The sequence below is a fragment of the Marmota flaviventris genome, chromosome 5 (genome assembly GCF_047511675.1).
Source record: "Marmota flaviventris isolate mMarFla1 chromosome 5, mMarFla1.hap1, whole genome shotgun sequence".
NCBI classification, from domain to species: Eukaryota; Metazoa; Chordata; class Mammalia; order Rodentia; family Sciuridae; genus Marmota; species Marmota flaviventris.
In genome coordinates, this window is record NC_092502.1 from 72,342,835 (window position 1) to 72,364,932 (window position 22,098).

At 46.8% G+C, this 22,098-nt stretch overlaps 1 protein-coding gene and 1 long non-coding RNA gene across 2 annotated transcripts; both read right to left on the reverse strand.

The window, feature by feature from the left end:
* Positions 1 to 11,990: 11,990 nt before the first annotated feature.
* Egr1 (early growth response 1) lies at positions 11,991 to 15,777 on the reverse strand. The gene is made up of 2 exons (XM_027927995.3): positions 15,193 to 15,777; positions 11,991 to 14,520 (listed from the first exon to the last, which is right to left on the reverse strand). The coding sequence occupies exons 1-2, from the start codon at positions 15,497 to 15,499 to the stop codon at positions 13,193 to 13,195; spliced, it is 1,635 nt and encodes a 544-aa protein (XP_027783796.1). The 5' UTR covers positions 15,500 to 15,777; the 3' UTR covers positions 11,991 to 13,192.
* A 2,356-nt stretch (positions 15,778 to 18,133) lies between these two features.
* On the reverse strand, positions 18,134 to 19,222 carry LOC114086276 (uncharacterized). Its single transcript, XR_003581625.3, has 2 exons — positions 19,164 to 19,222; positions 18,134 to 18,398 (listed from the first exon to the last, which is right to left on the reverse strand). It is a non-coding gene; the product is annotated as an uncharacterized lncRNA (long non-coding RNA).
* Between the last annotated feature and the right edge of the window lie 2,876 nt (positions 19,223 to 22,098).

The window sequence follows — 22,098 nt, forward strand, 5'->3', positions numbered from 1 at the left end:
GCAGACACACATCTTTGTTTGTATGTGGTGCTGAGGATCCAACCCGGGCCGCACGCATGCCAGGCAAGCACACTACTGCTTGAGCCACATCCCCAGCCCCCAAATTGTGCACTTTAAAATGGAAAATTTAGAGCTGGAGTTGTGGCTCAGCAGTAGAGCGCTCCTCTAGCACACGCAAGGCCCTAGGTTTGATCCTCAGCACCACATAAAAATAAATTAAAGGTATTGTGTCCAACTACAACTAAAATAAAAAAGATTTTTTTTAAATGGAGAATTTAATGTTATATGAATTATATTGCAATTTTTAGAAATTATATCCAGGCTGGGCACAATGGCACACACCTGTAATCCTAGTGACTTGGGAGGCTGAGGCAGGAGAATTGCAAGTTCAATTTAACAAGGCCCTAAGCAACTTAGCAAGACCCTGTCTCAAAATTTTAAAAAATAAAATAAAAAGGGCTGGGGATTGGCTCAGGGGTTGTTGAGTGCTTCTGGGTTAAATCCACACTACTGCCCCAGCCCCTCCCCCCCACAAAAAAAAAAAAAAAAGAAAAAAAATCATATCCAGGTAATTAAAGAGCTAGAGGAAAGAGAAAACCAAAAACTTATTATATAAACATAAAGCATCACCTAAGTATTGCACATGAATCTGACCCACTCTCTAGGTCTAAAGTTAGTTAACAGGAAATTCATGGGATAAAAAGACATATTAAACAAAAATTAAAATACAATGCAATCTAACACATTCCGAAAGTGGAAAATTCTTCAGATAAATAACCCAGTTTTTTCAGTAAATAACAAGAGGAATTATTATGACTGAAATGGATCCTCAGCACCACATAAAAATAAATAAGTGAAATAAAGGTATTGTGTCCAACTACAACTAAAAAATAAATACAAAAAAAAAGATGTACGGTGAAGTTTTTACAGAAGAAATAATATAATGTCTGGAATTTACTTTATCATAATCCAGTGTGTAGAAGAAACAAGACCACATTTGAATTGATAATTGTTGAACTGGTTGATAGGGAGGTTCATTATGCATTTCCCTCCTACTTTTATGAATGTTTGAAAGTTTCTGCAATAAAAAAAAATGAGGCTTGGGGTTGTGGATGTAGCTCAGTGGTAGAACACTTGCATCCTATGTACTAGGTCATGGGTTTGATCCCCAGCACCACATGAAAAAAAAATTTTAAAAGCCCAGCATGGTGGCTCATGCCTATAAGCCCAGCAACTCAAGAGGCAAAGGCAGGAGGATTACAAGTTTGGGTCCAGACTCAGCAATTTAGCAAGACCCTAAGCAGCTTAGTAAGACCTATCTCAAAATAAAATAATAAAAGGGACTGGTAATGTGACTCAGAGGTTAGGCACACTCTGACACAAAATAAATAAATTATATTAAATAAAAGAGAAAGAAATGAAATGAAAGCATAGTTAGTAGGCATATCTTACTTGGAGAAAAATGGGTTAAGTTTGAATAATTGAGTTTGAAGTGGCTCATACTTTATTTGTTTATTTATTTTTGGCAGTACTGATAATTGAATACAGAGCCTTGCACATGCCAGAGAAGTGCTCTGTCAATGAACTACATCCTTGGCCCTTCCCTTCCATTATTTTACTTTGAGACAGGGTCTTGCTAACTTGCCCAGACTGGACTCCATTTGCCGTCTTCCCACCTCAGCCTTCCAAGTAGTTGGGATTACAAGTATGTACTATCTCTGGTTTGTTCATACTGCATTACAAACTGAACATGAAAAGCATGCATAGAATCTGAAGTGATCAATCTCAATTAATGTTATTACTGCAACAACTGGATCAGAAGTGGAATAGGGGCACGAGGACCTCCTGAGAAGGAGGAAGTGGAAGTATGCAGCCTTTCACATACCCACAAACACAGTCAAACTAAATTGTCTTCTGGAAAAATACAACCCATTGCACTATCACTGAGGTCCTTCTAAATCTGGCCCTGACCTGTCTTTCCAGCTATTCCCTGCTCTTCCTCTCCTGGTTTCCTGGCTACACTGCTATTAATTCACCATTCCTGAGCACCTGAGCATTGTGGCCTTTCACACCTCTTTGCCTTCATGCTTTGCAGTTCCCTCTGCCTGGGAGTCCTCTGTGGACTCCCAGTCTTCCTTCTCCACCCTGTTCCTACATCCTCCTCCTGGACAGAATTAGTCACTCCCTGACCTGTACACACCTCTAATATATCACACTGTCTGGTAATTATTTATTTCCAAATCCCCCCCACCCAATTTTGTGCTGCCCTACATTGTTTATCCTGTTTATCTTCCTGTGTTCAGTGCCTGACATAAAGCAGGTATTTAGTAAATGCTTTCTAGACAAAACTTTTTTTTTTTTTGGTACTGGGGATTGAACTCAGGGGTACTTGACCACTGAGCCACATCCCAACCCTGTTTTTTTATATTCTATTTAGAGACAAGGTCTTATTGAATTGCTTAGAGCCTTACTAAGTTGCTGAAACTGACTTTGAACTTGCAATCCTCCTGCCTCAGTCTCCCAATCCAATGGTATTACAGGTGTGTACCACATCACCTGGACATACATAGATCTTAAGTTTGAGTGGCTAAAAGAGCAACATAGACTCTGGATGGACCAGTACTGAGTGTGGTCCCAAGAAAGTTACCCAGACTTGGGCTCTTCCTTCCTAGAGATGCTCACTAAATTGGGGAACAACAAAGTAAACAGACCCAATAATCACCAGAAAGGCCACAGGACTAACATCAACTTAGCAATAAGCTGAAGAGAGAAAAATAATTTTTTTTCCCTGAGGATTGAACCCAGGGGTGCCTAACCACTGAGTTTTTCACCCCTTTTCAGTTTTTAAATTTTGAGGCAGAGTCTCACTAAGTTGCTTAGGGCCTCATTAATTTGCTGAGGCTGGCCTTGAACTTGGCATCCTCCTGAGTCCTTGGGATTACAGGTATGTGCCACCACAACTGGTGACACCATTTTGATTTTTTTTTTTTTTTAATTTTGAGACAGGATCTTGCTAAGATTCCCAGGCTTGCCTTGAATTTTTAATTCTCCTATGAGCCACCTGAATAACAAATAATAGGCTGGCACCACTACACCTGGCAAAAGAAAAGGAAATTTAAGAGAAAAGCTTTGAGTCTAGTCATATGTGTGAATTGTATGTTGGAAATGGGGTGGAAAATTAATTAAGAAACACAGACAAGATCTCACCAGTTCTCTAAGAAGTAGTTGAGGAAGTTGGGTGTGTGTACACTTGAGACAGGAGGAGTACTTGGGCCCAGGAATTCAAGCCAGCCTGAATAATATAGCAAGACCCTCATCTCAATAAACAAACAAACAAATAGATAAATAAAATAAAGTTGAGGGAGCGCCATGAATTAACAACAACAATTAAAAAACAAACAAACAAAAAAAACTTTCCTGTTTTGTTTTGTTTTGTTTTTGATACTGGGATTGAACTCAGGGATGATTAACCACTGAGCCACATTCCAAGCCCCCTTTTTTTTGTATTTTATTTAGAGACAGGGTCTCACTGAATTGCTTAGTGCCTCACTAAATTGCTGAGGCTGGCTTTGAACTCATGATCCTTCTACCTCAGCCTCCGAGCTTCTGGGATTATAGGCATGTGCCACCTCACCTAGGCCCCTTCCTGATTTTTATTTATTTATTTATTTATTGGTACTGGAGGTTGAATCCAGGGAGCTTTACCACTGAGCTATATCCCTAGTCTTTTTTTTTTTTAAGTTGTAGTTGGACACAATATATTTATTTTATTTTTTAATTTTTATGTGGTGCTGAGGATCGAACCCAGAGCCTTGCACATGCTAGGTGAGCACTCTACCGCTGAGCCACAACCCCAACCCCATATCCCTAGTCTTTTTTATTTTTATTTTGAGACAGGGTCTCACTAAATTGCTTAGGGCCTTACTAAATTGCTGAGGCTGGCTTTGAACTTGCTATCCTCTTGCCTCAGTCTACTGAGTCAGGGGGTGTGTCCCACCATACTCTGCACCCTTCCTGGTTTTAAAAAAATCTAAAGCCTAGATATTTAGAAGCCAACAGTGGCTGCCTGGTGCTTCTATCATGCCAACTCCTAAAGACCATCCACTGGGATTAAACAGCCAATTTGGATCCAACCAGCAAAGAGCCTACAGCCCCAAATCTGTAGGAATACTTTCTCTTCTTTATTTTTAGTACTCTTCTTTCTTTCTTTCTGGTTTTGGGGTAGATGAGAATTGAACTTGGGACCTCATACATGCTAGGTAAGTGCTCTACTGCCGAGCTACATCCCCAGCCCCTTAGCACTTTTCTTTAACATATGATTATTATTATTGTTATTATTATGATGATTATTAGTATCAGGAATTGAACACAAGGGTGCTCAACCACTGAGTCACATCCCCAGCCCTTTTTATTTTTTATTTTGTGACAGGGTTTTGCTGTGTTGCTCAGGTGCTCGCTAAATTGCTGAGGCTTGCTTTGAATTTGTGATCCTCCTGCTTCAGCCTCCAGAGCCAATGGGATTACAGGTGTGAGACGCATGGGGCTAACACCTTATTATTGAAGGAGCAGATAGTTGCAAGGGAAGAAAATAATCCATCAGAAGACCTTCATAAAGATCCCACATGGGGCTGCGAATATAATAGCTCAGTTGGTACGCTGCTTGCCTCACTTGCCTTGCTTGCACAAGCCCTGGGTTCAATCCCTAGCACCACAAAAAAAGAAGAAAAAAAAAGATCCCACGTGACACCAGATTCTAGAATATGTTAATTTGCGTAACTATTTTTGTTCTTCTTCCTTAAACAAAATGATTTTTTCTTTTTTAAATATATATGTATTTTTTAGTTGTAGGTGGATACAATATTTTATTTATTTATTTATTTGTTTATATTTATTTGTTATATGTGGTGCTGAAGATCAAGCCCAGTGCCTCATGCGTGCTAGGGCCACTGAACCACAACCCCAGCCCAAGAATGATTCTTTTTCTAATGACAAAAACACCTGCTCATTTGGAAAAGATGGGAAAATATAAAAAATAAAATCAAGCTAGGCACAGTGGCGCACGCCTATAATCCCAGTGACTTGGGATGCTAAGACAGGAGAATCACAAGTTCAAAGCCAGCTTCAGTAACTGCAAGGCACTAAGCAACTCAGTGAGACCCTGTCTCTAAATAAAATACAAAATAGGGCTGGGGATGTTGCTCCGTGGTCTTGTACCCCTTAGTTCAACCCCCAATACCAAAATAAATAAATAAATAAAATTACTGCAAAATAATAAATAAAATGACTGCATTCCTATTGCCTAGATATAAAAACCATTAACATCTGATGTATGCTATATGCATATTTATTTTACAAAACTGGAATAATGCCATGTAACATTTTATATCCTACCTTAATTACTTAGAATTATATTGTGAGTCGTTTTCAGGCCAACAATTATTTCAAAACATGATTTATAATGACTGCCTCACAGTCTATCAGATGATGTGACAATTTATTTTAGCTATCACCCATTGGACATTTATGCTTGTTGCCATTTTTTCTCCATTACAAATAATATTTTGATAAACAGCAGTCCTGGCAGAATGACGAGGAGAGAGGGCACAGACTTTATAAGGTTCTTGGCACATGCTGTTGAATTCACCTCAGGAAAACTGGCCCCTTGTAGCTCAGTGGTACAGTGCTTGCCTGGCATGCAAGAAGCCCTGGTTCCTATCTCCAGCAACCCCCAAAATAAATCAGGCCCCAATTCGTTCTCCCTTTATCAGCCCGTAAGAATTTCATGCATAATGATTTGTCAAAGTTCTTCCCCACTCGTACCCCGTTCCCAGTACTGGGATTTGAACCTAGGAGCACTTTACCACTGAGCTACATCCCTGACTCTTTTTATTTATTTTGAGACAGGATCTTGCTTAAGTTGCCCACATTGGCTTGAATTTGACAATCCACCTTCCTCAGTCTCCCAAGTAGGTGGAATTGAAGGCATGAACCGAGCTCAGGATAATTTTTTGAATAGGTGAAGCCATCCTCTCTCTATTCAACTTCAGCACACGCTAGACTATCATTAAGTGTCAGTTTATTGATGCTAGGAACTCAGGCCAGACCGCTTTTCTAGCCTCAGTTGCCTTTTATATTCTCAGGTGACTCCACAGTCCCAGACTCCCTGTGCCCATTGAGGAGAAGCACCCTCCCAGGACTCAGAGGTGTGGAAATGTGATAGATTAGAGTCGTGACAAATAGTGGGTAAGTGGGTCCAGAGTTCCAGAAAACCTACTGGGGAACAGTCATAGGAAAGAGCAATAAAGGCAAAGTGTACAGACAACCTCTCTGGACCAGTCTGCTGGGGCAACTCCCACACATCTGGTCCTTCACCCCTTCCTTTTTGAAAGAGGAGTGTCTTATCGGTTCGGTGGCTCACCCTCTATCATATACCTTTTCTCCTTAGAAAAGTATCTCCAAAAACTTATGTATATTTGCCAAGTTGAATCAATATATACTTTGCTTAGCCTAGACATCTCATTACCAGGAGGAGATAAACAAATAGGAGAGAGTTTGGAATAGAGCAATAAAAATGATGAAGGGATTGGCTCTGTTTACTCAAGAAAGATTAAAAGAAACAGGCTGGACCCTGACTATGATTGTGAGGGGAAATGGGTGATTATTGCTTCATGAACTAGGGAGGTGAATAAATAAGGTTGTTGTGCAAAGAAGGAATCAGAAAGTTTGAGGAATACTTTGGAGTAAATGGGGACACATTCAACAAACACTTATACTCAAATGTTCACAACAGCTTTCTTTGTAATAGTCCTGGAGGGAATCAACACAAATGTCCATCCATAAGCGAAAGGATGAACAAAGTGTGGTATAGCCATACACTAGAACACCACTCAGCAGTAAAAAAGATTGAGCGATTAAGACACACAGCATCGGGCTGGGGATGTGGCTCAAGCGGTAGCGCGCTCGCCTGGCATGCGTGCGGCCTGGGTTCGATCCTCAAGCACCACATACCAACAAAGATGTTGTGTCCACCGAAAACTAAAATAAATAAATAAATATTAAAAAAAAAAAAAAAAAAAAGACACACAGCATCAATGACTCTCAAAAATAATGAATGGAGGGGGCTGGGGGATGTGGCTCAAGCGGTAGCGCGCTCGCCTGGCATGCATGCGGCTGGGGTTCCATCCTCAGCACCACATACAAACAAAGGTGTTGTGTCCGCCGAAAACTAAAAAATAAATAATAAAATTCTCTCTCTCTCTCTCTCTCTCTCTCTCTCTCTCTCTCTCTCTCTCTGTCTCTCTCTCTAAAAAAATAAGTAAATAAATCCAGTGATGTGTCTCTGAGGTCAAGTTAAAAAAAAATAATAATGATGCAGACTGAGGATATAGCTCAATGGTAGAGTACATCACTGTACCCAGGTGAAACTGTAATATTTTTAAAAATCCTTAGTATTGAGGAGAATGGGCTTGTTGGAGAATTTTACCCAAAGGTAAATGACATAAAATTATTGGAACTGAGGAGCTGACCTACAATCTCAGCCTAAGAGATCATCTCAAGTAGGCTTAGCCACAAAAGTGTCGCCTAGATTCCAGCATTGGGAAAAGGAAGACTGGGTAAGAAAAATTGCTGAAGCAGTCAGCTAGATTTGCTACTTGGGTGCAAAAATCTTATTATCACTCAAAGATTTATGGGTAAAATGTTGGGAATCTTATTCACATGACATCTGATTCTTTTTTTTTTTTTTAATTTTCTTTAAATATTTTTTTAGTTGTCAGTGGACCTTTATTTTATTTATTTATATGTGGTACTGAGAATCGAACCCAATGCCTCACACATGCTAGGCAAGTGCTGTACTATTGACCTACAACCCCAGCCCAACATCTGATTCTTTTAGATTTGGCCTCATTTTCCCTAGGAAAGTGGGACCTCACTGGGTCCAGTATCTTCCTCTCACAAACTACACTAAGTGTGGCATGAAACTAGGATGGAGGTAGGGAGACCTGGCAGGGAATACCTCTGAACTTGTAGTACCATACCTGACTCTCTATCTTTCTGGTGGGGCTAGGGGCTGTGAGATGGGGAAAGTAGGATGAAGCACACTCCAAACAGTATGACCACTATGCCTTCCAGAGTGCTTGGAACCTTTCAAAATGGTTGAGATTGAACACTCATGAAATTCAAGCTAAAAGAGTACTTCTCAGGTACTAGATGGAAGGGAAGGGTCAAGGGTTCTTAGGGCCTGGTTCTTTTAATTCAGCTTTAAACTTGTCTTCAGCTGGTCAAGTTTCCCCCTTCCCTCCCCACCCCTTTCCACTCTACTTCTCTCCATCCTTCCCACATTCTTGAAGTCCTAGACAATGTCCACAGGTAGCAATCAGTTGTTCAACATTCTCTAGGTCCTTTCCAAAACCTCAATGTTTATGATGATGAAAGATTTTTATCAGTATTCCCTGTGACTTTAGTTTCAGATTTCCTTCCCAGGAGTTAAAATCAACACTTTTGCTGGGCACTTGGTATCCTTTTGACTCTGGAGGTTGACATCAAGTTCAAGGACAGCCTGGTCAACTTAGTGAGGCCCTATCTCAAAACAAAAAATAAAAAGGGCTGTGATGTTGCTCAGTGGTAGGTCACCCCTGGTGCAATCTCCAGTACCAAACAAAACACCAAATACCTCAACAATACTTTGGGGTGCTAGGGATCAAGCCTAGGGCTTCCTGCATCTAAGTGCTCTACGACTGAACTACATACCCAATCCCACATTTTCACTATTTTTTTAATATCAGTCAACATATTCACTATATTACAGGTTTATAAAATGGGACAATTTTTTTTTTCCCGCACTGGGGATTGAATCTACGGTGCTTTACCACTGAGTTGCATCCCCAGCCCTTTATATTTTTTATTTTGAAACAGGACCTCACTAAATTGCTGAGACTGACCTCAAATTTGCTATCCTCCTGCCTCAAACTCCCAAATCACTGAGAATATATGCATGTGCCACTGTGCCTGATGGGGTAATTTTTTGAGTCATGCCCTATTTCAATCATGCAAAGGATATTGAGTTTGACTATCTAAACCTAAAGAAAACCCTAGCAACAGGGTTAATAAAAATGGGCTGGCACGAGGTACTGTTTGGGATACTGAGGCAAGAAGATTCTGAGTGTGAGGCAGGCCTGGGCAATTTAGCAATAACCTGCCTCAAAATAAAATAAAATAATATAAAATAGTGCTGGGGATGTATCAGTGGTAGAGCACTTGAGCACTTGACTAGCATTTGTGAGGCTCTGGTTTCAGTCTCTGGTAACACACACACACACACACACACACACACACACATAGTAGCTAGCAACTGGGGCTTGGTGGCACAAGTCTGTAATTCCAGCAGCTTGGGAGGCTAAGGCAGGAGGATTGCTAAATTGCCAGCCTGAGCAATGAAGCAAGACCCTGTCTCAAAGTACAAAACCAAAAGGGTTTGGGGATGTGGCTCAGTAGTTAAGCGCCCCTGGGTTAAATCCCCAGTACCAAAAAAACAAAAAGTAGCTGGTGTCAGAAGGGCCTTTTATCAGGACTCCGTGCCAGATGTAAGGTATCAGTGGGATGCTCTGGGAACTGGGCCTGGGAATCCCATCCTGATGCACTATAATTTATGAGACTCTGGCTTAAAGGAATAATCTCTTAGATTATTTTTTCACATATTACTCTTGCTGGGCTTTGTTTCTTGGGAGTCTGGAGTGAGATACTCTTAAGAATGTGTGACAGGCACAGACTTGTATTCCTGAGCTAATAGTGAGGACAGGTAGGTGGGGCTGGGAAGAGGTGTGCCAAGACAAATGTCCCATCTGGACCTGGCAATTTCACCAACAAGGCTTGCAGGGATGTGTCCTTGTCTAGAGAAAGTACCTGGTTCCCCCTGCTCCAGGTTGAGGAGTTAGGGGTAATGGGAAATAACAGAGAGACCAACAGTATTGGTGGGGGAGGGCTAGAAGGCAAGAGAAAGTATTGGGCTAGGGGCTGGGGATGTGGCTCAAGCGGTAGCACGCTCACCTGGCATGCTCCGGGCGCTGGGTTCGATCCTCAGCACCACATAAAAATAAAATAAAGATGTTGTGTCCACCGAAAACTAAAAAATAAATAAATAAAAGTATTGGGCTAATACCAAGGGACTATTGAACTTCCCCTAGCCCTCAGAGGTGTGGGTTGAAACCTGGGGAACTTAGGAGAGAAGGGGTGGAATGGGTTGACCTTGATTTTACTCAGGGCCTGATAACTATACTAGATAACTATACTTCATTGTCACTCCAGTTCCAGGGCTCAGAGGTTGGGAGAAGAGCCAAGGTTTGGCAATTCCAGGACATCAAATCTATTGCACCATCTACCTGATTAATGGGTATATCTGACCAATCCACAAAACACTCAGATATAAAGGCTGGAGGTAGCTCAGTACTCCATTTCGTCCATACTCCTGGATTAAAAATTTAGCCAATGTCCTCTCTGCCTCCACAACAACCAAGGCAATTGTGTTGAGTCTTATTCAGGCTTCTCATCTCCACTTTCCCACGTGTGCTAAGACCCTGGGTGGGTTGGGTGCCCTTTTTTTGTGCTTTCAAAGACCCATGCTTGCCCATATTGTATAACATAACATCTTGTTCTAATTTTTGGCTTAAATCTCTGTCTCTCCAACCAACAGTACGTATTCCTGGAATAGGAACTGTTCTTGCTGTGCCTGTCATGGCCAGGTTAAGCTCTCTCACAGAGTAGCCAAATGCTCACATATCCACAAAGATTGCTCCAGGGGGCCCTTAGGGGGGTGGGGCCCAAAGAACCTAGCACTGTCTGACAAATTTGGCCTGGATGAGAACTTTAGATACCAGGCTAGCCTCCTGCCCACTCTGCCCTATGTCCCAGGAAGCTGCCAAGGATGGCAGTTCCAGCTGGCAAGTGGCAAGAATTTCTTCCTGGAAGGATTCTTGGCTTGAGAACTGGCCCTTGCCTCTTCTAAGCTTCTTTGATGCCCTCAAGTTGCTGGGGACATGGAGAAAGGGAAAGAGGAGTTAGTCCCAGCTTTTTACTATTTCTCAAAACCCTTGTTCCCACCTCTTATCTCCCTCAAATGCACATGGCAGGGATTCCCAAGAACAGATTTTCCAAACTCTGGGTAGAGGTGAAAGGTGGCACTGGCCACACATTTAATACCAGAGGAGTGGCACTGCCTCTGGCCATACGTCCCATGCCCAGCTGTGACCTTCTTTAACTAAGATAAATCAAAGTGGAAGCCCATCAGAGTGAGGTAGAACAAGCCCAGCATCAAAAGGAGATCTTGCTTGGCTTGCATGAGGTGTGGTTTCAGTCCTCAACACCACAGAGACCCAGACTCAGTCCTCATTAAGAATTTACTTCAGGGGCTGGGGATGTGGCTCAAGCGGTAGCGCGCTCGCCTGGCATGCGTGCGGCCCGGGTTCGATCCTCAGCACCACATACAAACAAAGATGTTGTGTCTACCGATAACTAGAAAATAAATATTAAAAAATTCTCTCTCTCTCTCTTTAAAAAAAAAAAAAGAATTTACTTCAGCGCTGGGGCTATAGCTCAGTGGCAGAATGCTCACGTAGCATGTGTGAGGCACTGGATTCAATCCTCAGCACCACATAAAAATAAACAAATAAAAAAAAATTCACTTCAGACCTGGTATAGTCTCATGTGCCTATAATCCCAGGAGGATACCAAGTTCAAGATCAGCCTCAGCAATTTAGCAAGACCCTGTTTCTCAAAATAAAAACTTAAAAAGCCTGGGGAAATGACTCAGTAATAGAAAACCCCTGGGTTCAAACCCTAGTATTATCCACCACCACCACCAACACCCCCAAAAAAAGAAAAGAAAAATTCACTCCAGGGACACAGTGGACATGGTTCAGAATCTTGAGAAAACCTCAAACCTCTCACTAAGAATGCGGAGCCCTTCCCTCAGCCCAGGAAATATACCCACTCACATCTACTTTATTTTCCTTTTAATTTTTCTGAAGGATATACACCACATATCCCATGGGCAATAAAGCGCATTCAATGTGTTTATAAGCCAAACAGTCACTTTGTTTAAGCAAACACAAGTACAAAGTAAAATAAACCACAAAATAATGAACTGCATGTTCATAACATACAAAAATTGCCGCCTACTCAGTAGGTAACTACAACATTCCAACTCCTGAATATATGTATAAATTTACATTTTCAGTTAAAAAAATAGACTTTTGAGAGTTCAGATTTTGTTTTAGATTGTTTTCTTACATTCTGGAGAACCAAGGCTCAGCTCAGCCCTCTTTCTTATTTTGCTCCCAAAGCCTCCCCCAAATCAGCACTCCCTGCCCCCCTTAAGGCTAGAGGTGAGCATGTCCCTCACAATTGCACATGTCAAGCCATCAGCAAGGCGCATCACACAAAAGGCACCAAGACGTGAAACTTTTTAAACCAAGAGGACGGAAGAAAATTTTCAAAAGAAAAGAAAAACCAAACCATATTTTGCCACATGTGAGAGTACAGTCGAGCAATATTTACAAAAAGGTTAACGGAACAACACTCTGACACATGCTCTGATTAATACCTAGGACTGCTGTTTCAAAAAAGCTCCAAACTTATTGTCACAGCATCATCACAAAATAGAGGATCACCATTGGTTTGCTTGGCTTTTCTTCCCCCCCACCCCAAGTGAGAATCTAACTCCAAATACAATAGAATATGCAAATTATCTTCACATCAAGAGTACCCCAAGAAAAACAAAATCCATGGCACAGACACTGTACAAGGGTACAGGGCAGGGCTCTACGGGGCCCAAACCCCATTTTGCCAACTCAATTTTCTAGCATTGAAGGGAGCAAGGGGTCAGGCATACGATGGAGATGATACTGAAATGATTTATCCAATATCCATGCAAATCAAGTTCTTTGGATAGAGGTGAAGAACTTGGACATGGCTGTTTCAGGCAGCTGAAGTCAAAGGGAACAGGAATTAGGGAGGAAGGGGAATCAGGAAGAAAGGATTGTTGGCCAACAGACCTTCCACTCTGAGTAGAGAGGGAGGACTTGGCTCTGAGAACCTCCATCTAGGAGATTCCCCCTCTTTCTCAACCATCTCCTCCTGCTGTCCTTTATGTCTCTTGTGTTTCTTTTTTCTCCCTTTTCCCTTTGTTTTCATTTTTCCTTCAGCAAATTTCAATTGTCCTGGGAGAAAAGGTTGCAGTCATGTCCGAAAGACCTGTGGAGGCGCTGAAGGAGTTGGTGACAGCCGAGGAAGGGAAGCTGCTGACCTGGGTGGGGAATGCAGGGGGAACCGAGGCATAGGTGGTGGCCACAGAGGGTGAGGGGAAGCCACTGTGCACAGGGGATGGATAGGTTGAGGAGCCAGGAGAGGAGTAGGAAGTGGGCACTGGAGATGGGTATGAGGTGGTGGCAGGGGATGGGTAAGAGGTAGTGACAGGGGATGGGTAAGAGGTAGCAATTGGGGATGAGTAGGAAGAAAGGGAGGAGGTGGCCGAAGAGGCCACAACACTTTTGTCTGCTTTCTTGTCCTTCTGCCGCAAGTGGATCTTGGTATGCCTCTTCCGCTCGTCACTCCTGGCAAACTTTCTCCCACAGATGTCACAGGCAAAGGGCTTCTCGCCTGTGTGGGTGCGAATGTGAGTGGTAAGATGGTCACTGCGGCTGAAGTTGCGCATGCAAATGCGACACTGGAAGGGCTTCTGGCCTGTGTGGATGCGGATGTGGCGAGTGAGCTCGTCGGAACGGGAGAACCTGCGATCACAAGACTCCACTGGGCAGGCATAAGGGCGTTCGTGAGGGGGCGTCTTGCTGGGTCGGTTGGGGTACTTGCGCATACGGCTTGGTTTGATGAGCTGGGACTGGTAGGTGGTATTGAGGGCCTTTAGGTCCTGAGAGCCCGACTGAGTGGCAAAGGCCTTTATAGTAGAGAGTGGAGTAAGTGAAGGCTGCTGGGTACGGCTCTCTAGGCCCTGGAAGGGCTTCTGATCTGGGGTGCCCAGGCCCAGGTCTCCTTGCTGCTGTGGAAACAGGTAGTCGGGGATCATGGGAACCTGGAAGCCACCCTTGGCAGCAGGGTAGGCAGGAGGCGGGTATTGAAGTGCTGTGCCTGCAGAGCCCGGAAAGGCCTGGCCTTGTGGCTCAGGGAAAATGTCAGTGTTGGGCGTGGGGAAGGTGGGTGCCGCTGAGTAAATGGGACTGCTGTCATTGGATGGCACTGCGCAGCTGAGTGGTGGGCTCTGGGAGGCAGAGGAAGAGGAGGAAGCCGCTGGAGATGGTGCTGAAGATGAGGAGGCCGGTGGGTTGGTCATGCTCACCAGGCCACTAACTAGACTGAAGAGGGGCTCAGGCCACAAGGTGTTGCCACTGTTGGGTGCAGGCTCCAGAGAGAAGCGGCCAGTGTAGGTGATGGGGGGCAGCCGAGTGGTTTGGCTGGGGTAACTTGTCTCTACCATCACCTTCTCATTGTTCAGGGAGATGTCAGGAAAAGACTCTGGCAGGAGAGAGAAAGGGGAGAGGCCTGGTTACTGGAGAACAATCACTGGAGAACAAGGAGGACTCGAGCTGCCAGGCAAGAGGTCGGCAGGCTACTATTGACTCCTGAGCTGGTTAATAATTGATAGCAGCAGATTGCAATGTTCCTGGACCTGCTCCAGTGGCAGAGCCCGTTTCAACAGCTGACGCAAATACGGAGAATCCCCCTCCACTGCAGCTCCCAGCGCTCCGCAGCAGCGGTTGCGCGGGTGAGGGATTCCCGCCAGCACCCCCCACGGCCAGGGCTAGTGCGCGCCCCCTACCCTGGGCTGCCGGGACATCCCAGGCCACAAATCTCGGCCCTTCCTTGGGGACAGGCAGTAGGCAAGGCAAGCCTTTCAGGAGGGGGATGGGGGCCCAGCACTGCTCATCAAAACAAGCCCTCCCCCTCTCCACCCACCCACGCAGCTCTAGAGCTCTCCATCCAAAAAGCTCAGTCTTCTGCGCACCACTAGGGTCGAGGATGGGGGTTGTCTCCGGGCTTCCTTCTAACACATGCCCCTGGAGATGCGCGAATGGAAGGGAAACCCCGATTGCATCCCTGTGGTATGGGAGCACTCCTGCGGTGAAGGATTGGCCGTCAGAATGGTAGTAGACAAGGGGGCTCGTCGTTGGCTAGGCCACTGCTTACCTGCGGTCAGGTGCTCATAGGGCTGCTCGCCTGGCTCCCCCTGAGGGTTGAAGGCGCTGCTGTTGCTGCTGCTGTTGCTGCCGCCCCCTCCACCTCCACCGCCCCCGCTGCTGCTGCTGCTGTTGCTACTGCCGTTGCCCTCTGGGGCCCCGGCAGCACCGAGAAATTGGGGTGCCCCGTTGCTCAGCAGCATCATCTCCTCCAGCTTGGGGTAGTTGTCCATGGTGGGCGAGTGAGGAAAAGAGCCGAATGGGTCGGAGATCTGCAGCGGAGACATCAGCTGCATCTCGGCCTTGGCCGCGGCCATCCCGAACGAGCGGGCTGGAGAGCCGGTGTTGGGGCAGGTGGGCGCAGCCCGGGGATGGAGCCGCCGGGGGGACACACTTGCGGGGGACTAGCCAGGTCACATGCGGGGTGTGGGGTGCACTGGGGAGAACGCAAGTGGAATCCCCAGGTTCGCCTTCGCCGCGGGCTGGTGTGGACGCGGCGCTGCTGCGGAGGCTGGGGCAGGGGCCGGTCCTGCGACGGCGGCGGAAGCTGGCAGCGGCGGGTAGCGGACGGCGGCGGCGGCTCCCCAAGTTCTGCGCGCTGGGATCTCTCGCGACTCCCCGGATCCGCCTCTATTTGAAGGGTCTGGAACAGTACGGATCCGCCTCCGTCGTGACGTACATGGCCATATATGGAAAGCAGGAAGCCCTAATATGGCAGGACCGGCGGGGAGGACCCGGAGTGACGTGAAGCCCCCAGCCAAGAGCGGTGGACACCTACATCCCGCACCCCGGGTCCCGCGACCGCTTTCTCATCCCCAGGGCTCAGGCTTCGGGGAAACCTAGTGCTCGAGCCGCAGCTGGCGCCTCCCGGACTCTAGAGCTTCGGAGTTCCCGACGTTACACCCGCCCCTTCCCTCCTCCTTTTTCCCCTCCTCCCAGAGCCGGAAGCTGCCGGGCCATATCGGGCCACTCCAAATAAGGCGCTGCCCAAATAAGGGCTGTTCCGGCGGGGGATCCTTCCTGCTCCTTATATGGCGTTTCCGGGTCGCTGCTGGTTGCTCCCGCGCTCCCTCCCTCCTCCCAGTTTCCAAGCCTGGAGACCCAACGCGCAGGAGCCAGGGACGCCCAGGAGGAGAAGGCGCGAGGCGGGTAGCTCTGGGCGCGCGGCTGTTCAGGCGGCCCCCGGGCGTGAGCTGGACTGGGGAAACCCAGACACCGAGCGGAGGCGAGGGCGAGTTGGGCCGGGGTTCTGCAGCCGTCATCCAGTGCCCGCCCGCCCACCTCAGGGACCGTGGGAGAGAACCCGTAGCTGAGGGGAGGAGCGGCTGAGCCGGCTGGGGCAGAGGCCGCCCAGGATGGGCGGGGCCCTGACCCCGGGCCTCGACCAATAACATGGCGACTTTCCAGAAGTCGCTAGGGAAACTGAGGCTAGGAAATTATGGCCACATGGTTCTTGGGACACTGCGTAGCAGTCTTCTTCCCCGCTACCTGCCAATGGGCTGGGGCTGTAAGGGCTTGGGGTCTTCTATACCCCACCCAGAACCTAAGGCTGCTCCCTGGACCCTGCTGGAAAAGAACCCACCTTTGGGGGGCAGGAAGAAGGAATTCGTTTGCCCCAGGACAGTCCTGAGTCCTATTCCCACCAGCTTTTGATGGATGGGCACTTCCCCACTTTTATCCAATCCCGGTGGAGGCGGGGCGGACCCTGCAGGATTCTAAAGAAGGGCTTCCCTAAGGGCTGCCTAGGGACCCCAGGCTTAGCGCGAACAGAGGACGTGCTTAGCGGCTTGGTGCTGCCCCCTAGAGGTCCCTTTGCCAGCTCCTTTACCCGGCCCCTGGCCGAGCGGGCTCTTCCGCCGCCTCCTCACTTGCCCTCGCGGCTGCTGTGCTGGGCGCGGAGCCAGGCCGGGGGAGCCTTAGACGCAGTGAGTGCGAACTGAGCAGGCGCCACTGTCTGGGCTCTCCCTGCAGTCCCTGGGGAGGCCGCTACTGCCAAAGCGCCCAGACTCCGGGATAACACTTCCCTCCTCGAGCCAGGCCAAGGGCGCGGAGGTGGGGGGGGGTGCTGGGAAAGCGATTTCCGCAGGTCTGCCGGGAGCAAGACGTAAACAGGGAAGCCCTCCCCGCCCCCACCACACAGTCAAATGCGCATCCCAAGGGGACCAAGGATTCTGGGAAGAGAAGGTTCCTGCTCTAGCTCTGAATTTGGGGGAGGTGGCGTTTTAATTTAAAAAGAAAGCAGGTAATATATGTGAGCGAGGGTGTTGACACTGGAGGGAAGCGGTTGGGTCAGGGTCTTCATGAGCCCCAACAGCCTCAGAACACCGGGTTTAAATGAGCGTTCCTGAAACAGAGACTCTGGGCTTCATCCCTCTGAATTTGTCCTCTGCCACTGCCCCCTCCCCCGCCTCATTTTCTTATAAAATCAACTTACAGAATCCCGCAGTGATCCGAGATTCTTGTATTTGAACTCCTGGTCCTAAGAGCTAGGGCAAGGTGAGGGGGCCCACTCCCATTGTTATCTACCTCCTGTTGTAGGGCAGGAGGGCCAGGCCAGAGAGGATCAGATGGTCCCCGTGTCTGCATGTCCATTTGTCACTCTAAGGTGGGTTACGCTGGCCAAGCTTTTTGTATCTCACTCTTTTCAACTGTAAAATGGGGTTAATATTCATGATATTCACAGGGTGGATTATTGTGAAGACTGAAATTTACATGGGCTGCCATCTGTTAAATCCCAGAGCACAGTGCCTGTCTTGCAGTTGGCATTCCATAAACAGTGGCTATTGTTATTTTCAGGAGCATGGGACCCACAGCATCACCCACCATTCACCCATGCATCTTGAGCCTCCAAGATAACCCCAGTGATGATGATGATGATGATGATTCTTCTCCTCCTCCTCCTCCTCCTTCTTCTTCCCCCAAATATTCTTTTTAGTTGTAGATTCACACTATACTTTTATTTATTTATTTTTATGTGATGCTGAGACTCGAACCCTATGTCTCACATGCACCAGGCAAGCCTTCCACCACTGAGCTACACAACCCCATCACCCCCAGTGGTTCTTTTCTGAAAAGTTGTGCTGATTGGGAAAAATCATTCCAATCTTGACACAAGATCTTGTCCCTAAGAGGAAATCTAAATTTTTTTTACAGAATATCTTATCCTAGAGCAGAATATTTCAGTCTTGACTGGGCAGCAGAATCACCAGTCGGGCTCTGGAAAGGAAAGACCAACAGAATCACAATCTGTAAGTGACAGCACTAAGCAAACACCTCAGCCTAGGATCCTTGTGCTGTCTCTGGGGAGCTGCCCAGAGAACATCTTACTCCCCATGCCAGGGCAAACCAATTCCCCAATGATTCTAATATGCAACCTGACCTGAAATATCTTCAGGTTCTTGCTGAAGCTGGACACCAGAAGTCATCACAGTCTACATCTTTGGTTTTGCATGCCCAATATCACCACCCTTTTGTTGGTAACTATTTTGCAGCCAGCAACTTCTATTGGAACCACCCCAATTCATGTGGTTGGGGAAAGATAAGCACATTCAAAATCTAAGAGTAAATCTATAATCCAGGCCTGGCCATCCATCTAGGATGCTCTAGAAGAATTGCATTTCCTTCGTCATAGATTGAGTCACAATGGGCACATGACCCAAACTAGGGAAATAAGAATCATTTCTGGACTCTTGGGAAAGAATTCTCTTTCCTTGGTGGTAGTCAACCAATAGAATTAAAGACTGATACAGTGGCACACACCTGTAATCCCAGCAGCTGGAGGAGCTGAAACAGGAGGATTATGAGTTCAAAGCCAGCCTCAGTAATGGTGAGGTGCTTAGCAACTCAGTGAGACCCTGTCTCTAAATAAAATACAAAATAGGGCTGGGGATGTGGCTCAGTGGTTGAGTGCCCCTAAATTCAATCCCAGGTAAACAAACCCCCAATAATCCCCCCTCAAAAAAAGAAAAAAAGAATGTAAACCTGGAGTGCATCTTGTCCTCTGGACTGGAGAGCCTGCTTAAGAATGAAGCCAATGCATAGGAAGTCAGCAGAGATATGCATGAGAGTAAATGCCTGCATGTGACATGTGCTTTTTAGTTTTGCAGGTCATTTCCTTTTTTTATTCAATAAAATCAACAGCCTCAGTTTGGTTTCTGTTACTTGTAGCCCAATAGATTCCTTTTTTTTTTTTTCCTGTACCATGGATTGAACCCAGGGGTGCTTAACCACTGAGCCATGTCCCCAGCCCTTTTTAAAATTATTATATTGAGACAGGGTCTCACTAAGTTTCTGAAAGCCTTGCTAAGTTGCTGAGGCTGGCTTTGAACTTGTGATCCTTCTGCCTCAGCCTCCTGAGTTGCTGAGATTATAGGCATATGCCATTGCACCCAGATCAGATTCCAATTAATGTACCCTTTAATGACAACAATCAAAAACTTCTCGGAGGAGTTACTGTTGGCAAGATCTGGGAATAAGGTCTATGACTTAGATCCCTGCCTTTAGGAGCTTGCAAACTTGGGTAGAAGGGAACCTGGATTATGTGTTACAAGAAAATTAAAAATAGGAAGAAAGGAGTTTTGTTAGCCACCAAAAGTTGGTGTCACTAAGAGACATACGGGATAAAAGGAGGAAGACATTCTGGGGTTCTAAGAAAAAGAGCAGAGTCAAAGAAATTTTGGAGAAAAAAGAACATGATATGGACCTACCGATCTTTGGTGGGGACGTGAAAAGTTGTTTCAGGTTAGGCTTGGGGGTAAAGTGGCCAGCAGGGCCCATAGGTGGTCTGTTTGGAGAAAATGGGGTGTAAAGTGGGGAAACAGGCTGGAGTAGAGGGTTTCTATTGGAAAGTGGCAGAGGTAAGGTTGAATAAAACTAATTTTTTGTTGTTTTTTTTGCAATGCTGAGGATCAAACCCAGGGCATAGAGGATGTTAGGGAAGTACTCTACTAGTGAGTTCTATCCCAAGCCCATGCAGTGCTAAGTCTTACAGAGTCTTTGCCCTTGTGGAAGCTACTAGTCAATAAAATAGATCAAAAATAAATAGTTATGCAAATAAAAAGAATAATTCCATATTATAGTAAGTACAATTCATATACTCTGGAGGTGAGGGAAGGCATCTTGGAGGAGGCCAGGTAGACAATAGCCTTGCAAAGTCCGTAAGAGAAATAAATTGAGCCATGATCAGAGTGGACAGTGAGAATGTCCAGGGTTAAACTGTACCCCTCCATCCTCACTCTCTCCTATTTTACCCTTGAGGCTCATTCATGGAAGTGGGTTTTCTTAACTCTGCCCAGCTCCATGGCAGAAGCCCCTGTAAGACAGCTTCTGCTGGGAACCGTGAGAGGAGCTGAGCTCATCGCCCTGCACACTGCCCAGGCTGTAGCTCTCTGTGGAGGGGCAGTCAGCAAGAAGGACAATCTAAAATTTGCCCCCTGGAGAGATTTATGTTACTGACCTGGCTTCTTAGCAGCTGTGCTAGGGGCATCCCCACTCCAATCTGCCTTTTGTCCAATGGCACACTTAAGCTTGTTGTGATTAGGGCAGTGGGAGAGGGGAGGAGACATAGTAAAAAGAATTGGCCCCTCCCAAGGAACCAAATCTCGGCTTGGGCTTGTCAGTATCCAACTTGTGCCTAAAAACCCAGATGGAACAACTGGCCTTGGGCCTATGGGAAAACATGTTGGAGGTAAGGAAGGCTCTGAGCCACTCCTGCACCCTGGTCTGAGGGGCTACTGGGCCTCAAGGGATGGTAAGGGATGACCTGGGGTTCTCAAAATTGCTGGCCAGGTGACTGGTGCAAGGAGCCCTATGGAGGGAGGCCCTGGGAAGGTCTACAAACTGGAGAGGAGGAGAAGATAGAAGTGAGAGAAGGGGCTTGCCCAGACAGCTGAAGCTCCAGGAGAAAGCCAGTGCAGCTATCTTGTCCCAGACACCCAACCCAGGGTTTAGCAGGTGTAGCTTTCAGAGGAAAACAAGTCCCTTTTTCCATTGCCGCTTCCTCCTCCCAGCGCTGTGCTACGTCAGCACCCACATGTGCTGCTCGCTGTGGTTTGCCACCACTGTGGTTGTCCCAGGGCTCAGGAAATGACTCTCTCTTGGGTTCTATCTGGGTTGCCTGTCACACTTTCCGATGGCTGATGGGCTTCACTGGAAACATGGGGGGCTTAGCCTTGAATGGGTCTAGGGGCAGCTCCATCTTGTGGAGGATTTGGCTGCTTGAGTCAAGTCCTCAGAGTCTACCTTAGGACCACTACGCCAAACAATTAGGTTAGGCCTAAAATATTATAACTTGGGGGGTGGTTGGCACAGTAATCTGTCTTTAAGAGGGCCTATAAGGGGAAGAAGGGCAGATGAGGGGTCGGTCTGAATACTTAGGTAGGGCTGTCTGGGTCTCCTCTGCCTGAGGGTGTCTTGCAGATTCAGAAAGAGGCTGCTGCCTGTCCTTGGATGTCAGTCCCTCTGCCCTGTGCTGGGTAGCCCCTCTCCCAGGTCTGAGGCTGGCAGGATCCTGGGATCAGAGTACAATCCAGCCTGTGGTGGCTTCTTTGCTCCCCCTACCCCCTGCTGAATGTGCAGCAAAGCCAGCGGGCTGCAGAAATCTCTGGAAGCTCGCTGGGCAGGAGAGGGAGGGGAGCATTACATAAGAGCCCACTGATGTGCAGGAAGTTGAGAGCAGCCTTTAGATTAGAAAGGCAGCGTTTCCATCCAGCACAGAAAGGCAGGAATAGCAACAGCAGTTATTTCTGGCCCCTCACCACCACCCAGTTCTGGGGCTGCTCAGCTTCTTGGTGGGTGAGCTTAGACTCTGCAACCCTGGCAGGAGGGGGAGGGTGGGAGGAGACAGGCAACCTCTGGGATTACCCCATTCTGGCAGTGGCCTCACCCATCCCCACCCCACACTAACAAACCCCAGCAT

What these genes read in the sequence shown, in the direction of transcription:
- Egr1 (XM_027927995.3), bottom strand. Translation starts at nt 15,499, where the DNA reads ATGGCCGCGGCCAAGGCCGAGATGCAGCTGATGTCTCCGCTGCAGATC. An exon ending in CTATGAGCACCTGACCGCAG is followed by an intron (nt 14,521 to 15,192) that starts GTAAGCAGTGGC and finishes CTCTCCTGCCAG; the next exon opens with AGTCTTTTCCTGACATCTCC.